The 23,707-nt window shown below is 35.7% G+C and overlaps 1 protein-coding gene across 1 annotated transcript; it reads left to right on the top strand.

Moving 5' to 3' along the window:
* Positions 1 to 45: 45 nt before the first annotated feature.
* Xpc (DNA repair protein complementing XP-C cells homolog) lies at positions 46 to 23,594 on the top strand. Its single transcript, XM_089250727.1, has 7 exons — positions 46 to 264; positions 7,673 to 10,019; positions 11,890 to 12,115; positions 15,013 to 15,181; positions 17,330 to 17,423; positions 20,913 to 21,006; positions 21,265 to 23,594. Exons 2-7 carry the CDS (start codon positions 7,675 to 7,677, stop codon positions 21,355 to 21,357), a joined length of 3,021 nt encoding a protein of 1,006 aa, XP_089106853.1. The 5' UTR covers positions 46 to 264; positions 7,673 to 7,674; the 3' UTR covers positions 21,358 to 23,594.
* Positions 23,595 to 23,707: the final 113 nt, after the last annotated feature.

Raw genomic sequence — 23,707 nt, 5'->3', positions numbered from 1 at the left:
TAATTTGAAAGTTTTCAAAAATCACAAAGCAAGTGGTGATCAGCCAAGAAGACCACTTGTCACAGTTTCGTAAACCCCGGGGAATCCATTATATGTAAACAATATTTCACTCACGTGGTGAATTATTTTAAATTTCTCCATGAGAAATGAATGGGTTTTTCACCCATATTGGTTCAATTGAAATTATTTCTCTCCATTAGTGATCGGCTATTTAATTGATGATTTTTTAACTACTCGGAAAATCGATCGGCGTGATTATTTTTAGTGAGTATGTTTATACACACAGTTCATAATCAAAATATTATACAGGGCTTTATACCACCCAATTGTAATCATAACCTACACAGTTAAGCAATATGGCTATTGATTAAAATGTTTTAGGCAAAATTATAATAAAAGCATGGATTTCTCTATCCGATCTTTGACCAAAGAATCCAAAATTGAAATGTTAAAAGATTCAAACTCCCAGAGAACAACTGTCAAAGAAATTTGGGAGATATAATAACAATATGCTTAACACAGACTAGCTGTACGAATCGAGGTTTGGCGATTTCATTTTCAGCCAACACCATTCTCAGGAACTTGAACCACTTCTAGTGCAAACAATCATTTTCACCAATAACTATTATTTAAAACCATACACACTATATATAATGATGCAATAGAAAAAGTGTTGGAACAGCTGTAGTATAATCCCTTTTGGCGATGTGTTGGCGATTTTTTTTTTCTTTGACAAGAAAAGCATCGAAAACATGACGGGAAGTCACATAGATTGAAACGGAGTCATGCTTACAGATGTCTTTCTTGCTAAAGAGAAAAATCAGTAAAACAACAAACCAGAGCGCGCCAACGATGGCAACTTATCGCCGGAAAAAAGTCGCCAACTTGGCGTATCCCCTATATCGAAGCTGTTCCTCTACTTATGCTATGGTCATTATGGGAAAAAATCGCCATCATATAAAACCACAATAAGCATAACAATAATAAAAATATCACTTTCTAGACAACAAGACATGCTGAAAAAAAAACAATGAAATGAAATATGGTGTCGCAGGGAATTTTTCTCTTATAGGGTTGTTAATAAATAGAATAGCTTACCCCCGGGGGTAGTTAATTGTAACACAATTGATACGTTTAAAATGAAATACGACAAACATGTTGGGGTGAATCTAGAAGCTATCCATACTTAGAATAAGACAACCATAAATACATTATGGAATTGTATAGTATTTATCATGTGTATATATTGTTTATAATTTTTGTGATTGTGTTTTTCATTGGGTTGCTGTGTTTTGAAATATGACATCCATATTTGTAATGGGCATCTTTTTCTCAGCCACCTTGTTGGGCATTTTGCCTGTTGTGGCGTTGTATTTGTATTTATATGAAAGGGCAGTTTCAAATTTCAAAAGACATGTTCAAACAAACAAAGGTAGAACCTGTTTGAAAAACCCGCAGAACCAGAGCCACCTGCATAGAAAGATCTATAAAAAATGTGACAGATTGGGCAATCCAGCACAATTATGTTGGTCATTGGTGACACCATGCCATAGCTGCCAAGTCTCCCGAATTTTAGCTTCATCCCTCGCCCTCCCGAAAAGTTCTTAAATCTCCCGAATTTTTACAAAAGTCACAAAAAATCCCTAATTGTCCTTAAAAATTCTCTACTTTATTTAAAAAAATCTCTACTTATGAAAACAATCCCTAATTAATTTCTTGTGGGGCATGAAGCCTTTTTTTTTCTTCTTTCGAAAGGACGTCAAACGTCATAAATGGGAAAATTCCATATTTTACAAACCATCTGATGGTAACAAGAAAGTTATTTGTGTTGTCGTGCAGGGAAATAGCTTAGCAGCCAATAGTCCTGGATAATAATTGAAGATTATAGTAACGCGCATATGGTCAAAATTTCTTTTGTTAAATTTACCTATGTGCGATATAACAAAACACGAATACTGATAAGCAAAAACATATTTAATCACTTTTAAAGATACTTATTCCAATGAATTTTCTTTCATCAAACGTTCCAGAAAAAGGCAGACTTTTCCTTTTTGTGCAAGTTGTGTTATGGACATAAACATACGTCATGATGGAAAGACTGACATCATCACTCATGTGAAATGGAAAAAAAAACATCCCGCAAGTGTCACAAAAAGTCAGTGTTTTTCAAAAATTGACGCTTTTTTCCCCTTCATCTTCCGATGATTTTGGGGTCATTCACGCAGAATGTTTGTTCACAGCGTTTCTGAACACGATATTTATTTATTTTTTAGATCACCATTTTGAAGTTTTGGCCTCCAATTTCACTTATTTTTGCGTAGGGATTTTGTTCCCGAGGGTTTAACTTCCATGTGTGTAAAATCCCTATTTTAATTTGACTTCAGTTTTTCAGTAGGAATTTTATTCCCTATGCTTTAACTTTTATGTGTGGGAAATCCCTATTTTATTTGTAAAAATCCCTTTCGTATTTATTAGGGAGTGGTTTTAGTATAAAATATGGGTTCGCGCGAAAATCTCCAGAATTTTCATTTTCAAAAGTTAGCAACCATGCAATGCCTTGAAATGACGAACATGGTGTCATGAACATAAGAATTGGACAAACAACAATGGGAGAATGTCATCTGGTCAGACGAATCATCGTTCACATTGTTCCAGACTAACGGACGTGTTTACGTTTGGAGAACGCCAGCACAAGCCTATGACGTTGATTGTCTCATTGTTAGAAAAAGTCGCCTAGGAACAGGGTTGGTAAAAAACCCGGATTTTTTGAAAAAAACCAAAAAACCGGGTTTTTTTGGTTTAAACCAGGTTTTTTTGGTTTAAACCGTTTTTTTTGTTTTAAATAGTATTAACATTAAAAACAATTAAATTTCTGAAAAATCCTTCAAACTTCTAACAATTAACTAAAATGAAATGTTTATTAATGTAATTAACACTATTCCCATGCTAATTAATCAATAAATATTTATTACATTTTAACAAAAACCAACTTTTGCAATTTAATTATTTTTTGCTTAACTGAATGGATTACTGTGTGTTTGAAAATTCTTTCAATGTTATTATTAATCATATAGTATATAAAAGTTTTTCTCCAGTTACTTTCAGTATGCTTAATTAGGAAGCTATTTCGCAAAAAGTAATAAAAATTAGGTGAATATAATGTATTTAATGAAGCATAAATAATGCAGATTAATTAGCAATGGTTTACGATATACAGGGTGGTTATAACTAAGGTTCTGATTTCAAAACACTGTAAAAAAAGAACGATTGTCAGAATGACTTGAAAATTGACATGAATATTCCTGAAAAAATGGAATTTTATTTGGTAAAGGGGAAAAAGATAATTAAAAATGTAAAATTAACGACATCATCCACCACTTGGGAAATTTGCTTGCAGAATGGAAATGATAGCCAGTCATGGCAAAATGATAACTTAATTATAGCATTTCACGATTTCATAATTCATGGAAACATCACAAAAAACAAAGTAATTGAACAAATAACTACAACTTACTTAAGAAATGTTAAATATGTTGTCCACCGCGTGTTCTTACTATGAGGTTGAAAGCACAAAAATTCTTGTTCAACAGCGAAATCGGAGTATGCCATGGTCATAATGTGGATGTTCTTGCAATTCAGCTTTATTAAACCACTTAATCTGACCACTGTTTATAACATTTTGAGGTCCCCCACAGCCAGGAGTTGCAAGGGTTGAGGTGCATCCTGTCAAAATGGGTCTTCTGCAGCTGCTTTGCTGGTATTGCAATGTGCATCTTGATAGAAGTTCTATCACACACTGATGCTGTGGAAGTGCCGAAATGATGTGGTTACACAAAATAGATTATACTGCTGGCCAAGTACAGCATCATTTACTTTTTCTTTTGCGAAAGAAACTTCCATTGCTTCAGGAGTATCCATGCAAATTTTCAAGTCATTCTGATCAGTACTTATTGTATAGTTTTGGAATCAAAACTTAAATTATAATCACCCAGTATATAGCTGATTATTTTTCAAAAATCTGTTACTACTATACAGTAGAACCTTGATTAACTGGGCTTAACAGTGTGTGTGTGTGTTAAGCCCAGTATAAAAGCCCAGATAAAAAAAAACAACTATTGAATATTAAGACTGGGAGATATACAGTAGGAGATGTGCTACTTCTTATGGGAAAGAAAATGAAAATGTATGTGAGGTAATGTACTACTAGTACACTAGTCTTTGTCCTTTAAGGACAGCTGGTGTCTTTATTGGATTATAGGACCACCTGACCCTAACATGATGGTGTCACTACTGTAGCTGCTTCTTTGTGAAGGGGAAAAAAACCCTGTGAGATAATACACCACTACATTTAGATGTGTGATGCAATCCTTATTCATGAATTTGCTAAAGATAGAGCATCAGAATGTAGCCAAAGGGTAGAAAATGTTGTAAGAATGAGAAATTATGTCTTTTACATATAACTTTAAATGACTAAGATACTTCATATGAAAAAAATATATATTCTGGCCACTTTTATGAGACTTTTTGAAAAAAACCACTTATAAAATCTTATGTCATTTAAAGATATACCATCAGAATGTACCCAAGGATATAAAATGTGATAAAAATGAAACATTTTGGCTAATAATGAACCAATATGATATTTTTCAAGGAAAAAAAATTATATTTAGGCAACTTTTATTTGATTTTTTGAAAAAAACCGAAGTGGTTTTTTTAAAAAAACCACTTGGTTAAAACCAAGGTTTAAACCAACGTGGTTTAAACCAAACAACCCTGCCTAGGAAAGTAGCAGATTATACCAAAACTGTTCCAAAACACGATTGCAGGATCAAAACTATAATGACTAGTCTGCAAAAAATAAGTATATGTGTGAATGTACAATATGAGAGAAATAAATCTTAACAGAGAGATATTCTCCAACAAGATAACTGAATGTATCATACTGGGAAAAATGGTATATACAATACAATGTACAAACAAACAATCAAAAAGCAAACTCCAAAATTCTAGCAACTCAATTGATTCAAACAGCTGTACGTCTATACAAAAGCTTATTATTAACTAGTAACCTTCATGGGATTCATATCATCTTCCGACGATATCTAATAGTGAAAAATGGCAGGAAATGGCAACCTGAAGGAAATAATTGCAGATGGGGGAAAAAAAAGACCAATGAGAGTGAAAATATCTTGCCAGGAAGAAAAGCGCCAACAGGCTAGAAAGGAAATTGCAGGAGAAAAAAAGAGGTGATACTATAGCTGTTCCAAAAATGCAACTGTGATGATCGAGTGGTCATAGTGATGCATCGTGAGGACCTGGATTTGAGCCCCACAGGAACCACAGCAGTGGTCGACTGAAGGTGGTATTCAACTTTCTGGCGCGACTGTGAACCAATTTCCCCATTGAAAAGTCTTGCCACAAAGAGCAACAGGCCTACAATGATACAAATATTCAATCATTCATTTCACTTCTGAAATATAGATGGCAGCGGGGTCGTAACTACATACTTTTTCAGCCGGGGCAAGAATGCATCTAGGTGCTCACATGTAATATGGAAGTATTTGAAGGGTGCATTCAGTGTCCCCCCCCCCCTTCCATCCAGCGCCCGGGGCTCAAGACCCGCCTGCTTCCCCCCCCCCCCCCCAGTTGCGGTCCTGGATGGCAGAACTAAAGAGAATCAATACTATTTACAATACAATCTATTTACGCACTCAGACTGTTAGGTACACTCACTCTGTAGTAAATTTCCCGTGGCAATAGACCAGAATTGTTTTCGGTTTGAAAGAAAGAAAGCTTTTCCAAAATGTTTTCAATCATATAATATAATCAGTTGTTAGTGAGTGTTTGAGTAAAAGAAACGAGAAGGCAAAATTATTTCAGTTGCAACTGCCAAATCATAGTTTGGGGTCAAAGATACTGTTTTCGAAATGCCTCACTTTTTCTTTTTAACTCTAATTCAGCGATACACTTGACCCATACCATTCTTGACTACTCAAACAACTACTTAATTCAAACAATTCACAACATACCCCTATAATGGTATTTGAATTTTCAATACCAGCTGTCGAGGGGTATGTTTTGAATTGTTTGAATTAAGTAGTTGTTTGAGTAGTCAAGAATGGTATGAGTCAAGTGTATCGCTCGTGTGGCCCGCTCGGTCCCCTTATCTTAATATAATTGAACCTTTGTGGGGTATTTTTCAGGCCAAAATGTGCAGTAGGTTTCCACCTCCAAAGATACCTTCTGAATTAGTGGCTTTTTTGCAGGAGGAGTGGCTACGTATCTATCTCTGTGACTGTTGTGCATGACTTGTATTTGTCCATTCCACAATGGATACAAGCTGTAATTAATGAAAAAGGAGGGCCAACATCCTATTAATAAAGATTTTGTCTCATTTCACAGGTGTGCATATTATTTTGTCCAACCCCTGTAGGTCACTGTATTATTGGTTAATATGAAATAATTTGCGTATTTCTTTGACTTTACAAGGTTCAACTATAGCAAGGCAAACATGATTTTGCCCCCCCCCCCCCACCAATTTAAAATTCAGTAATGGTGTTCTTTGTTTCCACCTAAAAACTTGCCACCCTCTAAATTGTTGCCCCCTCTAGTTCCAGCCCTGTATGAGGTTTAACAGAGCAACGTACAGGGTGGTCATAAAATAACTTAACAACTGACAATAACCAGCCCCCCCCCCCCCCCAGCAGCCACAAAAATCAGTGAATGTAAATGAAATTTGTGATATGGGTGTTAAACACCAGTGCTGGACACAGGCAAAAAATAAACATGAGGAAACAAACAATAACAGGTCATATTTCGGCCACTGGAAGTTGCATGCCAAGGAGTTGGCAGAGCTGAAAGCACAGACCCCCTTCTTGAGATCTTCCATCTTTGTTTGTGTTGCCGTTTATGGTTATAGCTGATGTGATGGTCGAATGATAATAGTGGCAGACTTGCATCACAAGGACCCAGGTTGAAACCCCACCAGTGCCACAATGTTGGTCAGAGGAAGTGGATTTTCTGTGGTTCCCAACTTCGAAGTGTGAATGCGAGCCAAATTCTCTATCAAAAAATCTCGCCACAGAGAATGTAGAATGGTACAAATATTCAATCATTGCACTTCACTCACAATTTTGAATATAGATGACAGCACTAAAAATTCACTCGCAACACTAGATATGCATTCAGACTGTTAGGTGTGCACACACTTTGTTCCAGACTCTGCCACGAAGCTGGGCTGGAAGAGATCTTGACAACGCGTGATAAGTCTGTTGGCAGAGTCCTGGCATTCATTCATCCCACCATTTATAGTGCTACAGGTACCATTCCAACGCCATTCGTGTCTTTTTATTGTGACGGTCACTTAACAATGCATGAAAAAGAGTGACGTCATTTGAATTTTTCGAAATTTCTTCGCTCTAACCATATTTGCAGGGTCTATGGTTTTTGTTTCTCTCCCAAGCTCATACTTTGAAATACCTATATCTTGAGTTTCATTCACATTCATTGATTTTTGCAGCTGCGGGAGGGGGGGGGATGTTCATGTAATAGGGAAAGTTATTTTATGACCACCCTGTACATCTATATTTCATCAAATCGGGAGTAAAAGTTTTTCATAAAAATAAATCCTTTTCCGTGAGAAAATTTGATTTTTATTTTCTTTTTCCCTTAGAAATGCCTCAAGGAAAGAAAAGGAAGTTTGGAGGGGATAATATTGATGAGATGAAGGCAAAGAGCCCCAAAAAAATCAATGCTGCTCATGAAATCAATGTAACCACCTGTGAAAAACCATTACAAAGTGTAAATTATAGTTTTGTCGAACATGATCTGGGGAAAAAAAGCCCAAAGAAGAAGAAGCAGCAGCTTAACATCAAAGAATGCTCAGTTCGTTTGAAGAAACTATCAAGTTCTGAAATCAACAAATGCAGTTCTTCGCCCAAAATCCTCAAATCGGAAAATAAATCTATTCCAAAAGCAAAGCAGAGGAGGAAGGATGCGGAATCCAGCTCATACAATTCTGACTCCGGTCTTGCGATACCACCTGAATTATCAGTAGAGATGAAAATGGCAATGTTTAAATATTCATCAGCTAAAAAGACATCAAATAACTGTAATGTTTCTGCTAAAAACAGTCCTCTGAAGAAGTCTGGTAAAGACGTCACTGACAAGGAAATCACTGAGAAAAAATCGCAAGGAATGAAAGAAATTGCCAAATCGGAGCCTAAAGACATTGCTATGAAGGAAAAAAAAGTTGTCTGTGATCCGAAAGCGAAAACACCTTTAAAAAAAAAAAAGCTATCGTCAGAAATTGTTGAAAAAACTCCTTCTAGCAAAAAGAAGAAAGCAGAAACCTCGCATCAAGTTGAAAGCAAGAACATGCTTGTTACAGCGAATGTAAATGTAGTTAAAGCTGGAAAAACTAAAAGTCCAAAGAAAACAGAACAAAATTCAGATTCCTCCGAATCGGAATCAGATTGGGAAGAAGTTAAAGAAACAGCAGACGACAGCAATGAAGGGGATCAATTAGAAAACTATAACCCAGAAATTCCGAAAGAAGGCGTGCAGATAACTTTGGAAGGTCCGAAAATAGTTAAACGGAGGAAGAAGAAGTCGTGGGACCAAATGGAAGCCATTCGATTATACATAAACAGGGAAAGGAAGGAACTTCAGATGAATAAACACAAGACACATTTGTTATGTCTTGTCGCTCATGGCATGCGTGTGAATAATATCTTAAACGAACCTGAGGTGTGCGCTTTTGCACTGTCTGTTATACCAACAGAGTTCCTTGGCCTGAGCAAGAAATCAGCAAAAATTGATCTCGAAGCGATCCAGAAAATGTTCAAATGGTTTTGCGGAGAATTCACAGTCCAGGAGAAGTATAAGTTCTATCACATAAGTGTAGGTAAACTTTGTAAGTGCTTCGAACAGAGAAAGGCATCAAACGTTCAGGAATACAATATGTTATTCATTATCATTGCACGTACTTTAGGTCTGTCGGTTCGATTATGTGCTTCGTTGTACCCGACGTCTTTCAAAGCTAAAAACTTGCTGAAGAAACCAAAAACGAAAGAAAATGATGAGAATGTGGAAGCGGATGTTGCTGAAAAGTTGATGCAGGCAAAATTAAAAAAGCTATTTAATGATGACAAGAAGTCAATCAGCGATTCGAAACTTTCTATAATCAAGGACAAGTCTCTAGATGTGAAGAAGGAAGATGAGTCAACTTATGGCCATCGCCAGAAAGGGAAGAAAAGTGTTAAGGATGGGGGCAATACCTTTGAGAAGAAGAATTCGAAAGGCAAGAAAAAGTGGAGAACCGCTGAAGAACCTGGTAAGAAAATTAAGTCTGTGAAAGTTAAGGATGACATCAAACAAGAAGTGAAAACTACCAAAAGTGAGTCTTCCAAATCATCAAGCGGCAGACCACGACGATCTATTGACAAAAAAGTCTATAACATGAGTAGTGGCGAAAGTGACATTGATGATAGTGATGACGAGTTTCAAGATCAAATGGAAAATAAAGTCAGGCGAAAAGTAGTTGCAACAGCATCTTCTAAAAATAGAAAGTCAGAAAAACACAAGACTGCTACTGCTAAAACTCTCAAAGAAAATAGAAAAATATTATCGAGTGACTCTGAAAGTTCTGAGTGTGATTCTCGAGATTCCCAGACCCCGGGTGTTGAGTATTGGCTCGAAATATATTGTAAAGTAACCAAGAAATGGGTCAGTATTGAATGTTTCCACAAGATCATAAATAAGCCGTACGAAATCGAGAAAGTTGTAACCCACCCGATCAGCTACGTTTTGGCTTTTGATAATTCATCATTTGTCAAAGATATCACGAAACGTTATTGTGTAGACTTTTTAACTGAAACAAGAAAGCTCCGTCGAGATGTTGAATGGTGGGAAGAGAGTCTTCTTCCATTTATGCCGCCAAACACCAAAGAAGATCGTGAGGAGGAAAGTCAGATGGAGGCCACACTTTTGACAAAACCGCTGCCAAAAACTATTGGAGAGTGAGTTTGTATTCATTTAAGTTTTTTGGTGATACTTGTTGGTTATCGGGATAACTATCTATGTCATTCAGGAGGGTTTTTGATAGTAACCTGATGTGTTTCTATTTGCATTTGCGATTTTAATGGTGAATTTTTTATCAACCATTCACACAACCTTTTCAGTCTACAAGCCAGATATATGATGTTGTTTCTCACAGGTTGGGAACCACCACGAGTGTGTGTGTGTGTGTAGGGCAGTGGTTCTCAAACTTTTATCACCCACGGCTTCCTTGCTTTGCCGCTGTGGTGGTTGGGGTCGGCTGAAGTTGGTTTTCTGTGGTTCCCAACTTCAAGGTGCGAATGTGAGCCGATCTCCCCGTTAAAAAGTCTCGCCACAGAGAGCAACAGGCCTACAACGTTACAAATATTCAATCATTACACTTCACCCACAATTTGAAGTATAGATGGCAGCACTGAAATATCATACACAACACTAGCTACACACTCAGACTGTTAGGTGTACACACTCACTTTGTTCCAGACTCTGCCACAAAGCTGGACTGGAAAAGATTTCGGCAATGGGATAAGTCCGGTGGCAGAGACTCTGGCGTTCATTCATTTGCTGTGGTGGTTGGGTGGTCATCATAGTGACAGATTTGCATTGCGAGAACCCGGGTTCGAACCTCACTGGCACCAGCCACAGTGGTGATCGGCTGAAGTTGGTTTCCTGTGATTCCCAACTTCAAGGCATGAATGCGAGCCGATCTCTTTGTTTAAAAGCCTTGCAACAGGCCTATAATTGTACAAATATCAAGTCACTACACTTTACTCATTTCACTTCTGAAATATAGATAACATACTGAAAATCAGACACAACATTATATACACACTCAGATTGTCAGGTACACTCCCACACTTCCGGCACAACTCGGTAGTAAATTTCCCATGGTGATAGGCCAGAGTTGTGCCGGTTTGAAAGAAAGGTTTCCTTGTCTTAAGTTAATATTTAGCCACAGCTCCCCGGAATAGTTTAACAAAGAAACCAAAGCACTGAACAGGTACACATCAATGGTGCCAGCTTTCTGCGACACACACCACCACCCCTGACAAAGGTTGGTAATGTCCCTAGGAGCCCCCAATACACACTTTGAGAACTACTGGTATAGGTAGTCATGTGTCTAGTGGCGTGTTTACAGAGGGCTTAGCGAGCCATACCCCAGGGTAACAAGTTTGAAGAGGTGGAAAATTTGGGAAATGAGTCTTCGAGAAAATAAGTTGAATGCAAGAATGGCTGCAAAACTTTCACAGCCCACCATAAATCCAACTCTGCCTGAGAGCAAGAGACAGTTCAGCAAGTGAACAAAAGAGTGTGCAAGCCCGTGAGCAACCATAGGAGTGACAGGTAGTGTGCAAGCATGACAATGACCGAAAGAGTGAACTAGAGAGTGAGATGCTGGGTCAAAAAGTGACCCAGAGAGGGCGTGAACAAAGAATGATGGGCTAGGTCAGTGATTGCCAACGGAGTGGCCTAGAGAGTGTGTCTGAGCATGGGAGTGACCCAAACAGCAAGGAACCATGCCAGTGAGCCACTTACAGAGCAACATACGGGTAAATGGTGGTAAAATTTGTATAGCCCAAAGACAGCAAAATCATAAATCTGCCCCTGCATGCGAGACCCATATTTTACAGGACATTTCTGTAGCTTTTGCCATCCTGACTTTTTAATAATAAGAACTGTTCGTTTTTTTCATGTTTTTTTAATGAAAGATAAAGGAGTTTTTATTCTTTACTGAAATCAGTAATTAAGATTATTTTCTTTACTTATAAATTATATTACAATAATTTTATACCATAATGATTTTGCTAATTTGTTGTTTGGAATTTTCCACAGGTACAAAAACCATCCTCTGTATGCGCTCAAAAGGCATCTATTGAAATTTGAAGCTCTGTATCCTCCTGATGTAGAGCCTTTAGGTTTCATAAGAGGAGAACCTGTTTACTCGCGTGAAGCTGTTCGGACTTTGCATTCAAGAGAGAATTGGATCAAGGAAGCCCGCATGGTTCGAGTTGGTGAAGAACCATATAAAATTGTGAAAGCCAGGCCTAAATGGGATAGAGTATGTGTCATATGAAATGTTTTATTTTCTTAAATAATGACGTTTAAATTTCATTTGTAGAAGACAAATTAAGACTATTAATGTAAGATGTAATTTTTGTTTTCTTGGACCTGCCATGTTCACAGGCACAGGAAATTGTTGTCCAAAGACAACATGACTTTTTTTTTAATTTTTTTCAGTGTACTGAGAAATTGAATTTTCTGGATGTTATGCTGAAACTAATATTTGGAAAGAAAAGTTATTTGTCTAAATTTGTCTTTTCTTTCCAAATATTAGTTTCAGCATAACATCCAGAAAATTCAATTTCTCAGTATATTTTGGCCGAAAACAAACCATCTCTTTCCTCAGTCTGTTTACCCACATGAAAAAAAAGTTGGTTTTTGCTCGGTAAAAGATATGATCTGCCAGGCTCGTCAATTAGACTTTATCGGGGAGGGAGGGACAAAGAACATATACTCAATATATATATATATATATTTCACCTTGTTTATCCATTTCTATTGTATTTTTTAAAGCCAAGAGGGTGCTCCCCCCCCCCCCCCAAATGACAGGCCTGTAATAGACTCCATAGAAATTAGGTTGACCACTAAATTTTGTTCTGGTTTGTCGAGCCCAGTGCTATGCAGTGTATCTCAACCCCTTTCATCACTTGTGACTCTGTTTCTATATCCACTTTTGTTCATCTGCCCCACCCTCTACCTCCTACCTTTCGATGATTGCAATACCTTCTCACGTTACTTTATTGTTGAATTTTAAATAACTGATAAATGCATATTGCTCCACTTATATGTATTTACTTCTACTTAGTAATCTATAACCCCATTCACATGTACAAATATTGGGGTAGCATTGAGAGTTCTAGCACCTGCTTGCCGACTTTTTTCTTTCATAAGGAAAGAAATGGAGAGCAGTCATTGGTTAAAATTCTTGATGTGGGTTTTAAACCCGCTTTTTCTGTTTCCCATGTAAATGGGACTTATGAGCATATCACATTCTGTTTCTGTGCCATCAGAATGGTTTTTTTTCAATAGTCAATTCGCAATAAGTCGAACTCTGATACCTCAAATGTGTGTTTAAGACAAAGTTTTCACTCGACCCCCAGAACTTTTTACATATTTTAGTGTTAAATTTTTCCTCAACTCAAAGTTTTATTCCTTTAAATCAGAGTTTTCGCAAATGAGAGAAATTTCAAAAAATAACAATTACAGTCAAAATCCTGTTATAACAAAAATCTCATTACGAAAACATCTCTAATCTTTAAGTTTATACAGAAGCAATGCATTGCAAATTTGTATATTACGAAATGAAAAATCTGTTATCACAAATTCAAAACAAGTTTTTGAAAAATCAACAAAAGAGTACAGAAACTTCCAAAAATGTTTCCATAAAATCAGTTTCGGAGAATCAATTTGCTGAACTGTTGAGGAAGAAGGGTTGTTGTTCTATGGCTTGTGGAGAAGAAATTTTAACCATTAGGGATGCGTGAAAAATAAATCAAATCCATCATATGGCAGTGCTTAGGAGTATTTCATATTTTCTTCTGTTTCAAAATGAGTGGCCTCGAAAGGAAACAGTTTTTGATTAAAGGAAATAAAGATCATTTCTGAAGTTGATGCTGGAGTAAATAAAAGCAATGTTACTCTGAAATACAGCATATCTTCATCTACTCTTTCAACATTTTTGAAAAATCTGACTAAATGTTGGAATTTAAAATTCAAACAGCAGTTATAGGATCCCATAGGAAAAAAGAATAGACTTTCTCTCAAATTTTCAAGCTGTCTTTACAGGACATTTGATTCAAGACATTTTATTGCAACATACATTTCCAAAATGTGCAGTTACCAGCCCTTTCATATATGAGAAGAGACTTTGGAATTTGTGCTTTGGAATGTGCTTTTGGATGAGAAATCTTTCAAGCATAGCACTCATACCTTAGAGGAATTTGTTTTCCTCGGTTTCCACAATACTTATGCAAACCACAAATTACGGATTGTTAACCTCAAATATGTTAAATAAAATTAATAAAAAAAAATGCAAGAGTGATTCATTCAGAAAGATTTGAATTGCTTTAAGTTATTTTTTGAATCATAATTTCATTCTTTTTGTTATCTAGAATGTAAATAAATAATTTTTTCCTTGGAATCGAATTCCGCTACAAAGAAATTTATTAACTAATGTAATTTATAAAACTGGAAATTCCTTTATAGCAAAACTTTGTTATAATGAAGTGATTTCCTCAGTCCCTTAGAGTTGGGTATAACAGGATTCGACTGTAGTAATAGAATTTGGCATTTAAAAATGGAATAGAATGTAGCATTTAGCAATAGGATTAAGCATATTGATTTAGCAGATTCGTTTGTCTGCTGGCAAAAAAGTGAATGAACCATGGAAGGATTATATCCCTTTAGGTCAAATAGTGTTTGTTTTGTAGTTTTTTGTTTTTCTGTCTTGTATGTTTTTGTGATGTCTAATTAATAAATAAAAGTGAATGACTTTCACATGAACTACAGATAAAAACTGGGAGTAAACTTTTATATAGGTCTACATTATTTACAATTCATTTAATTTACGCAAGTATCATGCATGCGTCCATTTCCATAATATAGTATGTGTGACTAGTTTATTCTTTAATATTCTCATTAAATGATTAAACATGATTAAATTAGAATAATTTGTCTTTTAAAATTTCTTTAGCTCCAGTAGTTTTTCATGTTTTACTTATTGGATATTCGTAAATAGCACTCTGTCATTTTAATAAATCATTCTTCTTTCCACCCTTAAATCTGAATTTCCAATAAGTCAAACTAACGATAACTCTACGGTTTTTGTTGGCTGCTGAACATTCAACTTATCAAGATTTGACTTTTAATTTGTTTTCTATTTTTCTTTTTAAATAGTTTGCTGGAGTGATGAAGACAGATCTGCCACTCGAGATTTTCGGCTATTGGCAGACGGAGGAATACATTCCACCTATTGCTCATAATGGAAAAGTTCCAAGGAATGAATATGGAAATGTAGAACTATTCAAGCCTTGCATGTTGCCCATCGGAACTGTTCATTTACAACGTACGTTCTTTGAACCTTTTTTTCCACTCTCTGAGTTATTTTTCCTTGATATTCTTTATTGGGAAAATATGAATGAATATTGAAGTAAATTCTTCATTGTATTATAAATCACAGTAACAAATATTATATTTCATGATAATCGTATACAAAGATTTTTTTTTTTTCCTAATTTTTCTTATGAAAGAAAATTCATTGTTTTCAAAATATGTTTGAGATTTATTCAAAAAAAAAATGGTGTAGTTGCCTGATTATATGACAAAGTTCTCTTTTTAAAATTTTGTCTCTCCAAAATGGAGGGGCAGAATCCTCTTATGTGAGGCAAAGCAAAGGGAACAAATTTTATTCTTCCCGAACAAAAAATGTTGAATAGTAAAATCTGCATCTCTGTTAAACCAAAAAGAAGTATCACAGTGAAACTCCCCTTGGCGGCCACCTCTATTCCCCGGCCACACCCCTTCACCGCCAGTTTTCCTCAAAACGGTTAAAGGCTCCGTAGACATTATATAAAAATCACCCCCATTCTGTGGCCACCTCTGTATGCGGTCAGCGGCCACTTCCTTGTAGATAAGAGTTTAAAAAAACAAGTTTTTGTGTGTTTTTTTCCTTAGTGCATTCAGAGCATGTAGTTCTTTTTGTATAACCTTATAATCTTTATACATCATCATAAATACCTTTTTGGATCAATCTGATTTTCTGTTAATGTATGACACTATCATACATTGGAAACATTTGTAAATAGGATGACAAAGGTTAATGCTATACGGTTGCTACTACCTGATGAGACAGTTTAAAAATTTACTCTCGGGGTGGCAGGGTAAACCAGACAAATATAGTCTATACTGTTTACTGAATAGGTGAAGGATGTGGAAGTTTCGGCTTTGAGGATACTTTCCTCAGAGATTCAGTAGAATAACAGTAAGGGAGTAAAAGAAATGTGATGAAAGAACATGTACAGAGTACTTGCTATAAAAAAAGAACAGATCCCATATAATGCAGATTAAGGAGTTGATCGGATGATCTGGTATTTCAAGTTCTGCTTAAGATACAGTGAAACCTCGATACACATAACGATGCCAAATCAAGAAAAAATACCTTTGAATTAACAGTCAAAATTATCAACATGTGTCATCAAATTTATGTTGCTGTTGGTAACTTTTTCTAAATCGGTGTTTTCAGTATCACCAAAAAATATGCTTTTGTGTATTTATTTGCTGCAAAATATTTTAATTGATTAGTGTAACATGACGGGAGTACCCGTGAATTATTGTTAGTCAGGTCCCGTGGTTTGCGGGTAGGGACCTTGCAGAGTCGTCGTCAAAGTTAGAGATTAAGATGACAATGTTTTGCATTGAGAATTAATGTTTTGCAAGCATAATTATAGATGTTTTTACAATATTTTACCTTCATGCTGTCGGTAGGCCTAGGACCATTTCACAGTTAATAATGTCATGGGCTCTTTTTTTTGAAAATGCGATCCTCACGTATTCCCAAGGGATCAGCATGATATGATTCAATCTATAATAGGCCTAATGTTGTGGACCCTGGCCAGGTCTTCAATTTTTATGGTTTTTTGTGTTGCCAGATGCCAAATATCATAATCTGTAATGAAATATTAAAAGTTGTAGTGGTTTCAAAGTCCTCCTAGAAATATTGTTATAGAGGGGGTTTATCACAGTAAAAGATATCATTGTATCGAGAGAAGTTTAGCATTACAGACTATGTAACAATATTTAAACAATACTGTTCGAAACAATATTTTAAAAAATACCATTGTAGAGGGATTTATTGTTATATAGAGTATCATTTGTAGCAAGGTTTCACTGTATATGTATCTGTTTTGTGGGCATTGTAAGTAAATTGAGCATAAGATTTTGTGACATTGAAAACCATTATTTTTACACGTCCCCTGACATGTGCTTTTCCTGTCATACAACCCCTATTTGGCAGTCACCTCCACAGATGGCCACTTTTTTGCGGAACGCGAGTGGGCGTCTTAGAGGAGCTTCACTGTATTTCGAAATTTATTCATAGCCACAGTACGTCAATGCATACATTACCATACTTTTTATTTTTTCTCTCTCTAGATAATGATAACCATAAACAAATGAACTTAATAATGATTAGTCATATATTCTTCTTTCTTCGCAGTTCCTGGAATAAATACTGTCGCTAAAAAATTGGGCATCGACTGTGCTACTGCAGTGATTGGATTTGATGCACACAAAGGCAACATGTGTCCTGTGTATGTGTTTTTATTCATGTTATACTTATAAGTTGAGTAAAAGATATGATAAAACAATCTCTGGATGAGCATCCCCACTTTTGATGTTATATTAGGAATGTATTTTAAGCAGAAAAATATTTCATAATCATTGATGCTGTAGAGATGATAGTCTGATAGTAAAAGTCTGATACAATGAGTACAGCTTATAATGAGAACCTTGCAGCGAATCGTCAAAGAGCTGTTTCTGAAGATGCAAAAAAAAATAGTTGCACTTAAAATGAGTTGAAAATTATAGGTTGTTTTTGCAGCAGAATTCTCAAAAGTTTTTCTTTCTTCTCAAGGATTAAGCTAAGAATGGAATATATTAATTAAGGAATAAGCTAATAAACCACTTATCATTTCACACTCTTCATGTAAACATTATTTTGGGTTTACTTCTGACAAAGGATAGACACATAAAAAACACATTTTTTTATTATTACCCCCTTCCTCCCTGTTTTCTTATTCCTAGGTTTTAATAATATATAAGAGGATGGATCGAATGAAAATGCAGTAGTTGCTGGGAATCATGTGTGATATGTGCTGGTGATCAGCTAACAGTATCGTCCAAGAGGCAATCTGTAGTTTTTTCGACTTTTTTTTTTTTTTTTCAAACCGAGCACAACTCAGGTCTGTTGCCATAGGCAATTTACTACCTAGTGAGTTGTGCCGGAAGTGTAAGTGCGTGTACCTAACAGTCTGAGTGCATATCTAGTGCTGTGTATGATTTTTCAGTGCTGCCATCTATATCTCAGAAGTGAAGTGAGTGATGTGTAGTGACTGAATATTTGTACTGTTTGTAGGACTGTTGCTCTCTGTGGCGAGACTTTTTAACGGGGAGGTCGGCTTGCATTTGCCCCTTGAAGTTGGGAACCACAGAAAACCGACTTCAGCCAACCACCACTGTGGTGACGGTGGGTCTCGAACCCGGGTCCCCGCGATGCGAGTCCGTCATTATGACCACTCGACCACCACAGCGGCTGTTTTTTCGTCTGTGGAATGTTCATGAGTAAAGAAGAGCAATGCGGTGTTATTTGTTTTTTAGTGGTGGAAGGAGTTGGTATTCACAAAATGCATCGGCTAATGAAGGCAGTGTATAGAGAACATATGCGCTGTCATTGATTCGTGTGCAAGACTGGTACAAGCGTTTTCGCAAGGGACGGGAGTCTGTGAATGATGATACGTGACCACGAAGGCTTTATTGAAAAATGTTGACCAGATAACCAACACAAACAGATGACGCACGATAAGGGACATCAGCAAGAAGATAAGAGTGCATTTTGGTTCTGTTCATGCCATCATTACAGAGAAACTCCACTACAAGGAAGTGAGTGCATAGAGGAAACGCTTGTGTTAGTCCTGCACCCGAATCAGTGACAGTGCATGTTCACCATACACTGCTTTTGTTCACTGATGCACTTCAACAAACTCCTCCTCCTTCTGGCACTGCAAAAAAAAAAAAAAACTGTTGTTGCCGTTGATCTTTATTCACAATAATTCCGCAGATGCAGATAAAAATACAACTGATTGCCTGTTGGATGATACTGTCAACGGACCACCAGCACTTATTCCATGTGACTACCTAGGGTAAGTCCATGCCACAGTAGGTGGTTCCTTCCTTACCGCTCTATCTATACACAAAGTTTCGTTACACTCATACAAAGATAAACCAAATTATAGCAACTGATTCATTTTCATTTGATCCGCCCTTATTCATATGGGGCATGTAACTTCCACTTTCACTCCTTCCAGTGACTGACAGTCTGTCAGTCACTGGAAGGAGTCATCTTGGAGACAACAGGAGACACTGTCATCTTTCACTGCCAGCTTTTATTTAACAGGATCTTGCAGTGGAACGTCGTTTCCAAACAGCTGCGCAAATCTTGCTAAAAAAAAGTTCTCCTAATTAGTGGAAAGATATTGATAAAGTCCATAAAGCTAATGAAATTGAGAAGTATGATAACACTGCATTCCCTCGCAGTAGCCGGCATGCCAGAAAACAGTGAGGGAGACCAACATGATAGGAAATTTTTGTCCGAATTTCTGATAATTCTTAAATACGTGCACTCTAAGAATTGATTGAATTGGCTGCTTTAAACCTTCCCTCTTCTCTACTTTTGAGAATCCTTTCTATTCTATATTGAGAAAGTTCAAGCTTTATGCTTGGCTTATTCTGCCAAAAATTTTGGATTTTTATTAAAAATGTCAGGTGCTAAGCATATTCATTTGCATAAGATCACAGGAGTTAAATCAGTGGTTCTTAACCAGGGGTGCAGGAGAGCATTTTGGAAGTGTGAGATGAGGAAAAAAATTAACATGTAGGCTGACTATTCAAGAAAATTGAAATGATAAAAATTAAATTTTTCATTAAAAAAAAATATGAATCATCAATATGTTGACACCTCATCTTCTGCTCCCAGAAATGTGTCATACCAATTTTGCATTGTAAAAGGTTATTTACCTGAACTATTTCATGATTTGTTTACATTGGTACCTCGTGTTATTAGCATCTTGTGCTTAGATTTGATACTGTCGTAAACACACATGACTCAGGAAAACTGTCAAAAAAAAATTTCAATTGTCAAAGTGTGTGCATTAATTTATAGTTGTTGCAGCTGGAATCAATAAGAGTTTCCAATGAGTTTTTTTTTCCAAATCTTAAAAAAGTGTCAAAAATTATAACTTACTTTTTTAGTTTTGTTTTTGAAATTTTTTTTTTCCTAAAAGAAAATGAAGCCAAAATCAAATATTAGCCACAGTTGAAAAGGGTATTAAATAATAATTAAAGGAATTCATAGAAATTAATTAATGGATAATTAATGTAATTATTTACAGAAAAAAAAACAGTTTTTTTAACAGATAAAAAATGCTTATTTGAGGGGGTGTAGGAAGGAAACAAGGTTTTTAGTTTCATGAATGCCTTAGTTGTATTCTATGTTCAAGTTTGTAAAACTAGAATAAGCAGAGTGTGAAATTAAATAATTGCATGGCAAAGCGTGGCATACACAAGTGTGAGACAGCATATTTCTTTGATCTCTGAATGTGCAAAATACATTATCTATATTTCATTGTCTGTATATGTTGACGATAATTGACTAGTAGGTAAATGCTCAATTTTCATCAAGTTCCTGGGCAAAATAAGAACAGTGAAAAACCGTTATTTTATTTTGATTTGTGTATTCATTGAGCTCTTAATTTGAATTGGTACACTGTGTTGCACACAGGGAGCAAGATTCCTGATCTATTGTAAAGTGGGTAAAGAGAGAGAATTATTAATTCTACCTAACAGAGCAAAAAATTTAAATTTGCTTAAAACAAGAAGTCCATTGTAACGATAATCCCCCCCCCTCCCCCCCATGATTGTGAGCTCTCATTATGACAGACTTTTACCATATTTTTTATTGATGAGAACATTCTCATCAATATGTTATCTAATATCTTTTTTTTTTTCATTGAATGGTTCTCTAGTTACGATGGTTATGTGATATGTGAAGAATTCCAAGATGTGGTGATGGATGCATGGAATGAAGAACAGGATATCAAAATCAAGAAAGAAGAAGAGGTATGCTTATAATATATTTATATGAAAAAAAATGTTTTTTTTTCTTTCGTGATGCAGAAAAAATAAATTTGTTTTCACTAACGTTGATTTGGATCATTTTAAAACATCCACTTTTCAAAGCCTTCAGTAAAATATTAAAGGTTTTATTCTCATTTTTGTATGCTCATAATAAAAATTATTAAGAAATTGACGCTTTACTTTGACAAAGTTGATTATATTATCTTGTACACATCAATTTGTCTCTTTTTTCCCACTCAGAAAAGAGAAAAACGCATTTATGGAAATTGGAGGAAGCTTATTAGAGGTCTTCTGATTCGAGAGAAGATAAAAATTAAATATGCTGTTGGTTGAAATCATCACACAATTGAAGGAAGATCTCTGCAATGATTGAATCTGTTTGAAGATGTAAGTTAACAAAAAAAATCGGTGTTGTGCAGTTTAGAGCGGGGTTTTTTTTTTAAATTTCATTTTTGAATGATGGGTGGACAATTGCACAGAAATTAAAATTGTCATTAAAATTAAAATAACACTTACTGTTTTATTTTTACTATCGTACTTTTTTTTAAAACCTGTAATTTTGTATGCATAACTTACTATGTACCTGAGAAAATTTTTGTTTTTCATACTCTGTAGCCAACAGTATTCTTGTTCATTCCAAAATTGGATGGACAAAAAGTTTCTGTCTAAAAATGCATTCAATTTTAACTCATCCTTTGCAACTTTATCCCAGCAAGGGTTGGGAAGAATTGTATGTGTCTTTTACCATCATTTCATTAGGTTTTCACCCATCTACCATCGCGTTCCTATGAAAGAATTGCGAAAAGATATAGTAAGAATCTGCAAATGCATCTGTATACCGATTTTTTTCCAGGGCAATTTCCATGCCCCCCCCCCCCCCAGTGGTGGGGCTGACAGGCCCAGGGGGGCCCCAAGATGATTAGTATGATTTTTTTGTTTCTTCACACTCTTAATTCACTACAGTAGGGGCTGTGAATATCTCATCTTATGGCCCCGTCAAAGATCCCAGCCCTGGGGGCCCTGCTGCAGGATGAGGGAGGTCATGCTATTTTCTTTGCAACAGGGCTAATACACAGGAAATTACATATATATTACATTATACCCAGCTTTTCTGGGTGTAAGGATTTCTCTCATGTGCATGCTTTTGAGCATTGAAAAGAAGACTAATAACTTATAACTCTGGATTTATATGAATTCAAAGAAATTGAATCGAAAACTATAATCAAGGGTTGTTCATCTTACTAAAATTGAAACATTGTAATTACATGCCATGGTACTGTAGAAAATACATAAGATAGATTCCTTAGATTGTTAATTTAAGAATGGTGAAAATGTTTTTATCTTCCCAAGAACAATCTGTATGTGGAATTTTTTTGTCTTTTGCTTTGATGGATATCATGGAAACGGGTTCCCAGCAAAATCTGCCAAGTCATTTCCCTGACCAAAATTCCTGAAGAATAAAATATACTTCTCAATCTTGACCTTTCAAATGTTTTCAGTTTTTCGTTCATATAATTTTTCCCCAATTTCAAATATTTTCATTATTTCCTTGACTTTTGAAATTGTTAGGAACACTGCATTGTATGTAACATTTCATCTGTATGAAAGGAATCTCTTAGTTTTATCTTTTGTATTTTACTTAATTTTCATGTTGATCGCTAGTTGACCTTCACATGTGCAGTTTATGATTACAGTAGAACCTTGATTAACTTTGCTCTATGGACAGTAGAGCATAGGCAGACCAAAATAAGCTGGTCATTATTTCCCCATAGCTACAGCCGTTTGGAAAGTTTGTGTAACATATGGAAGGGAGTTGTTGCATCAGTGGGAAAAGAAATAGCAGCAATTAAAGGACTCTAAAATGATGAATCTGTGGAGAAAAGTACCAGGGAATATGGTTTCGAAAAAAAAGTGTCAGAGACTGGAAATGATTACCAAGCTGAAATCGCGCACACGCGAAAAAATTTTGGGTAAAAAAAACTTTGCGGAGAAAAAAAATGTGTGTGTAAAAAAAAAGCCACATAACATGAGCTTGATGAAACAGTTTGTTTGATTCAGACAGCTGTGCGTCAAATTTTGGTGCCAGTTTCCAGGAGAAGGTGATGATCTTCAATAATAAACTAGGTGCTGCTGTGCACCCAAGCCAAAATTATAAATTTAAGAAATTATATGAGATTATAGTGCTAAACATGTGGATTAAAGCCATCATTAGACAAAATAAATCTATCCCTACCAGCAGCGGTCACTTTTTACATAATCTGGAATCTATTAACTAGAATTATTGATATCTGAAGTTATTCTGGATTTCCCTCCAGTTAATCAAGGCTCTACTACATTCCAATCATATCCTACTTAATGCTTATTTTGTCATTTCATTGAAAAAGTTTGTGAAAAATAGCTCTATATGTCTGTATGTTGTGATAATTTGGCCTGTGCTATGTATATACTATAAATATACGTGTTGCTGCTTTCTTTCCCTCCTTCACACTAGAACTAAATGTTTTTGCCCTGTTGAAAATAAGAGCTGTTTGTTTTTATATTGTTGAATGTTTAATAAATGTTGAAGACTATCTTGATGCCTTTTATATTTTGAGATATCCTTCAGTGAATGTTGTTTTATGTACATCTCAGTATTTGCTTTTCAGTTCTTCTGTGTTATGTAAAGAAGAAAATTATTATTTTT

The sequence above is a fragment of the Pholcus phalangioides genome, unplaced genomic scaffold, assembly GCF_987345545.1.
Source record: "Pholcus phalangioides strain wild (caught in Gottingen) unplaced genomic scaffold, Ppha-v1.0 ptg000024l_1, whole genome shotgun sequence".
NCBI classification, from domain to species: Eukaryota; Metazoa; Arthropoda; class Arachnida; order Araneae; family Pholcidae; genus Pholcus; species Pholcus phalangioides.
This window is presented reverse-complemented; position numbering and strand designations above follow the sequence as displayed.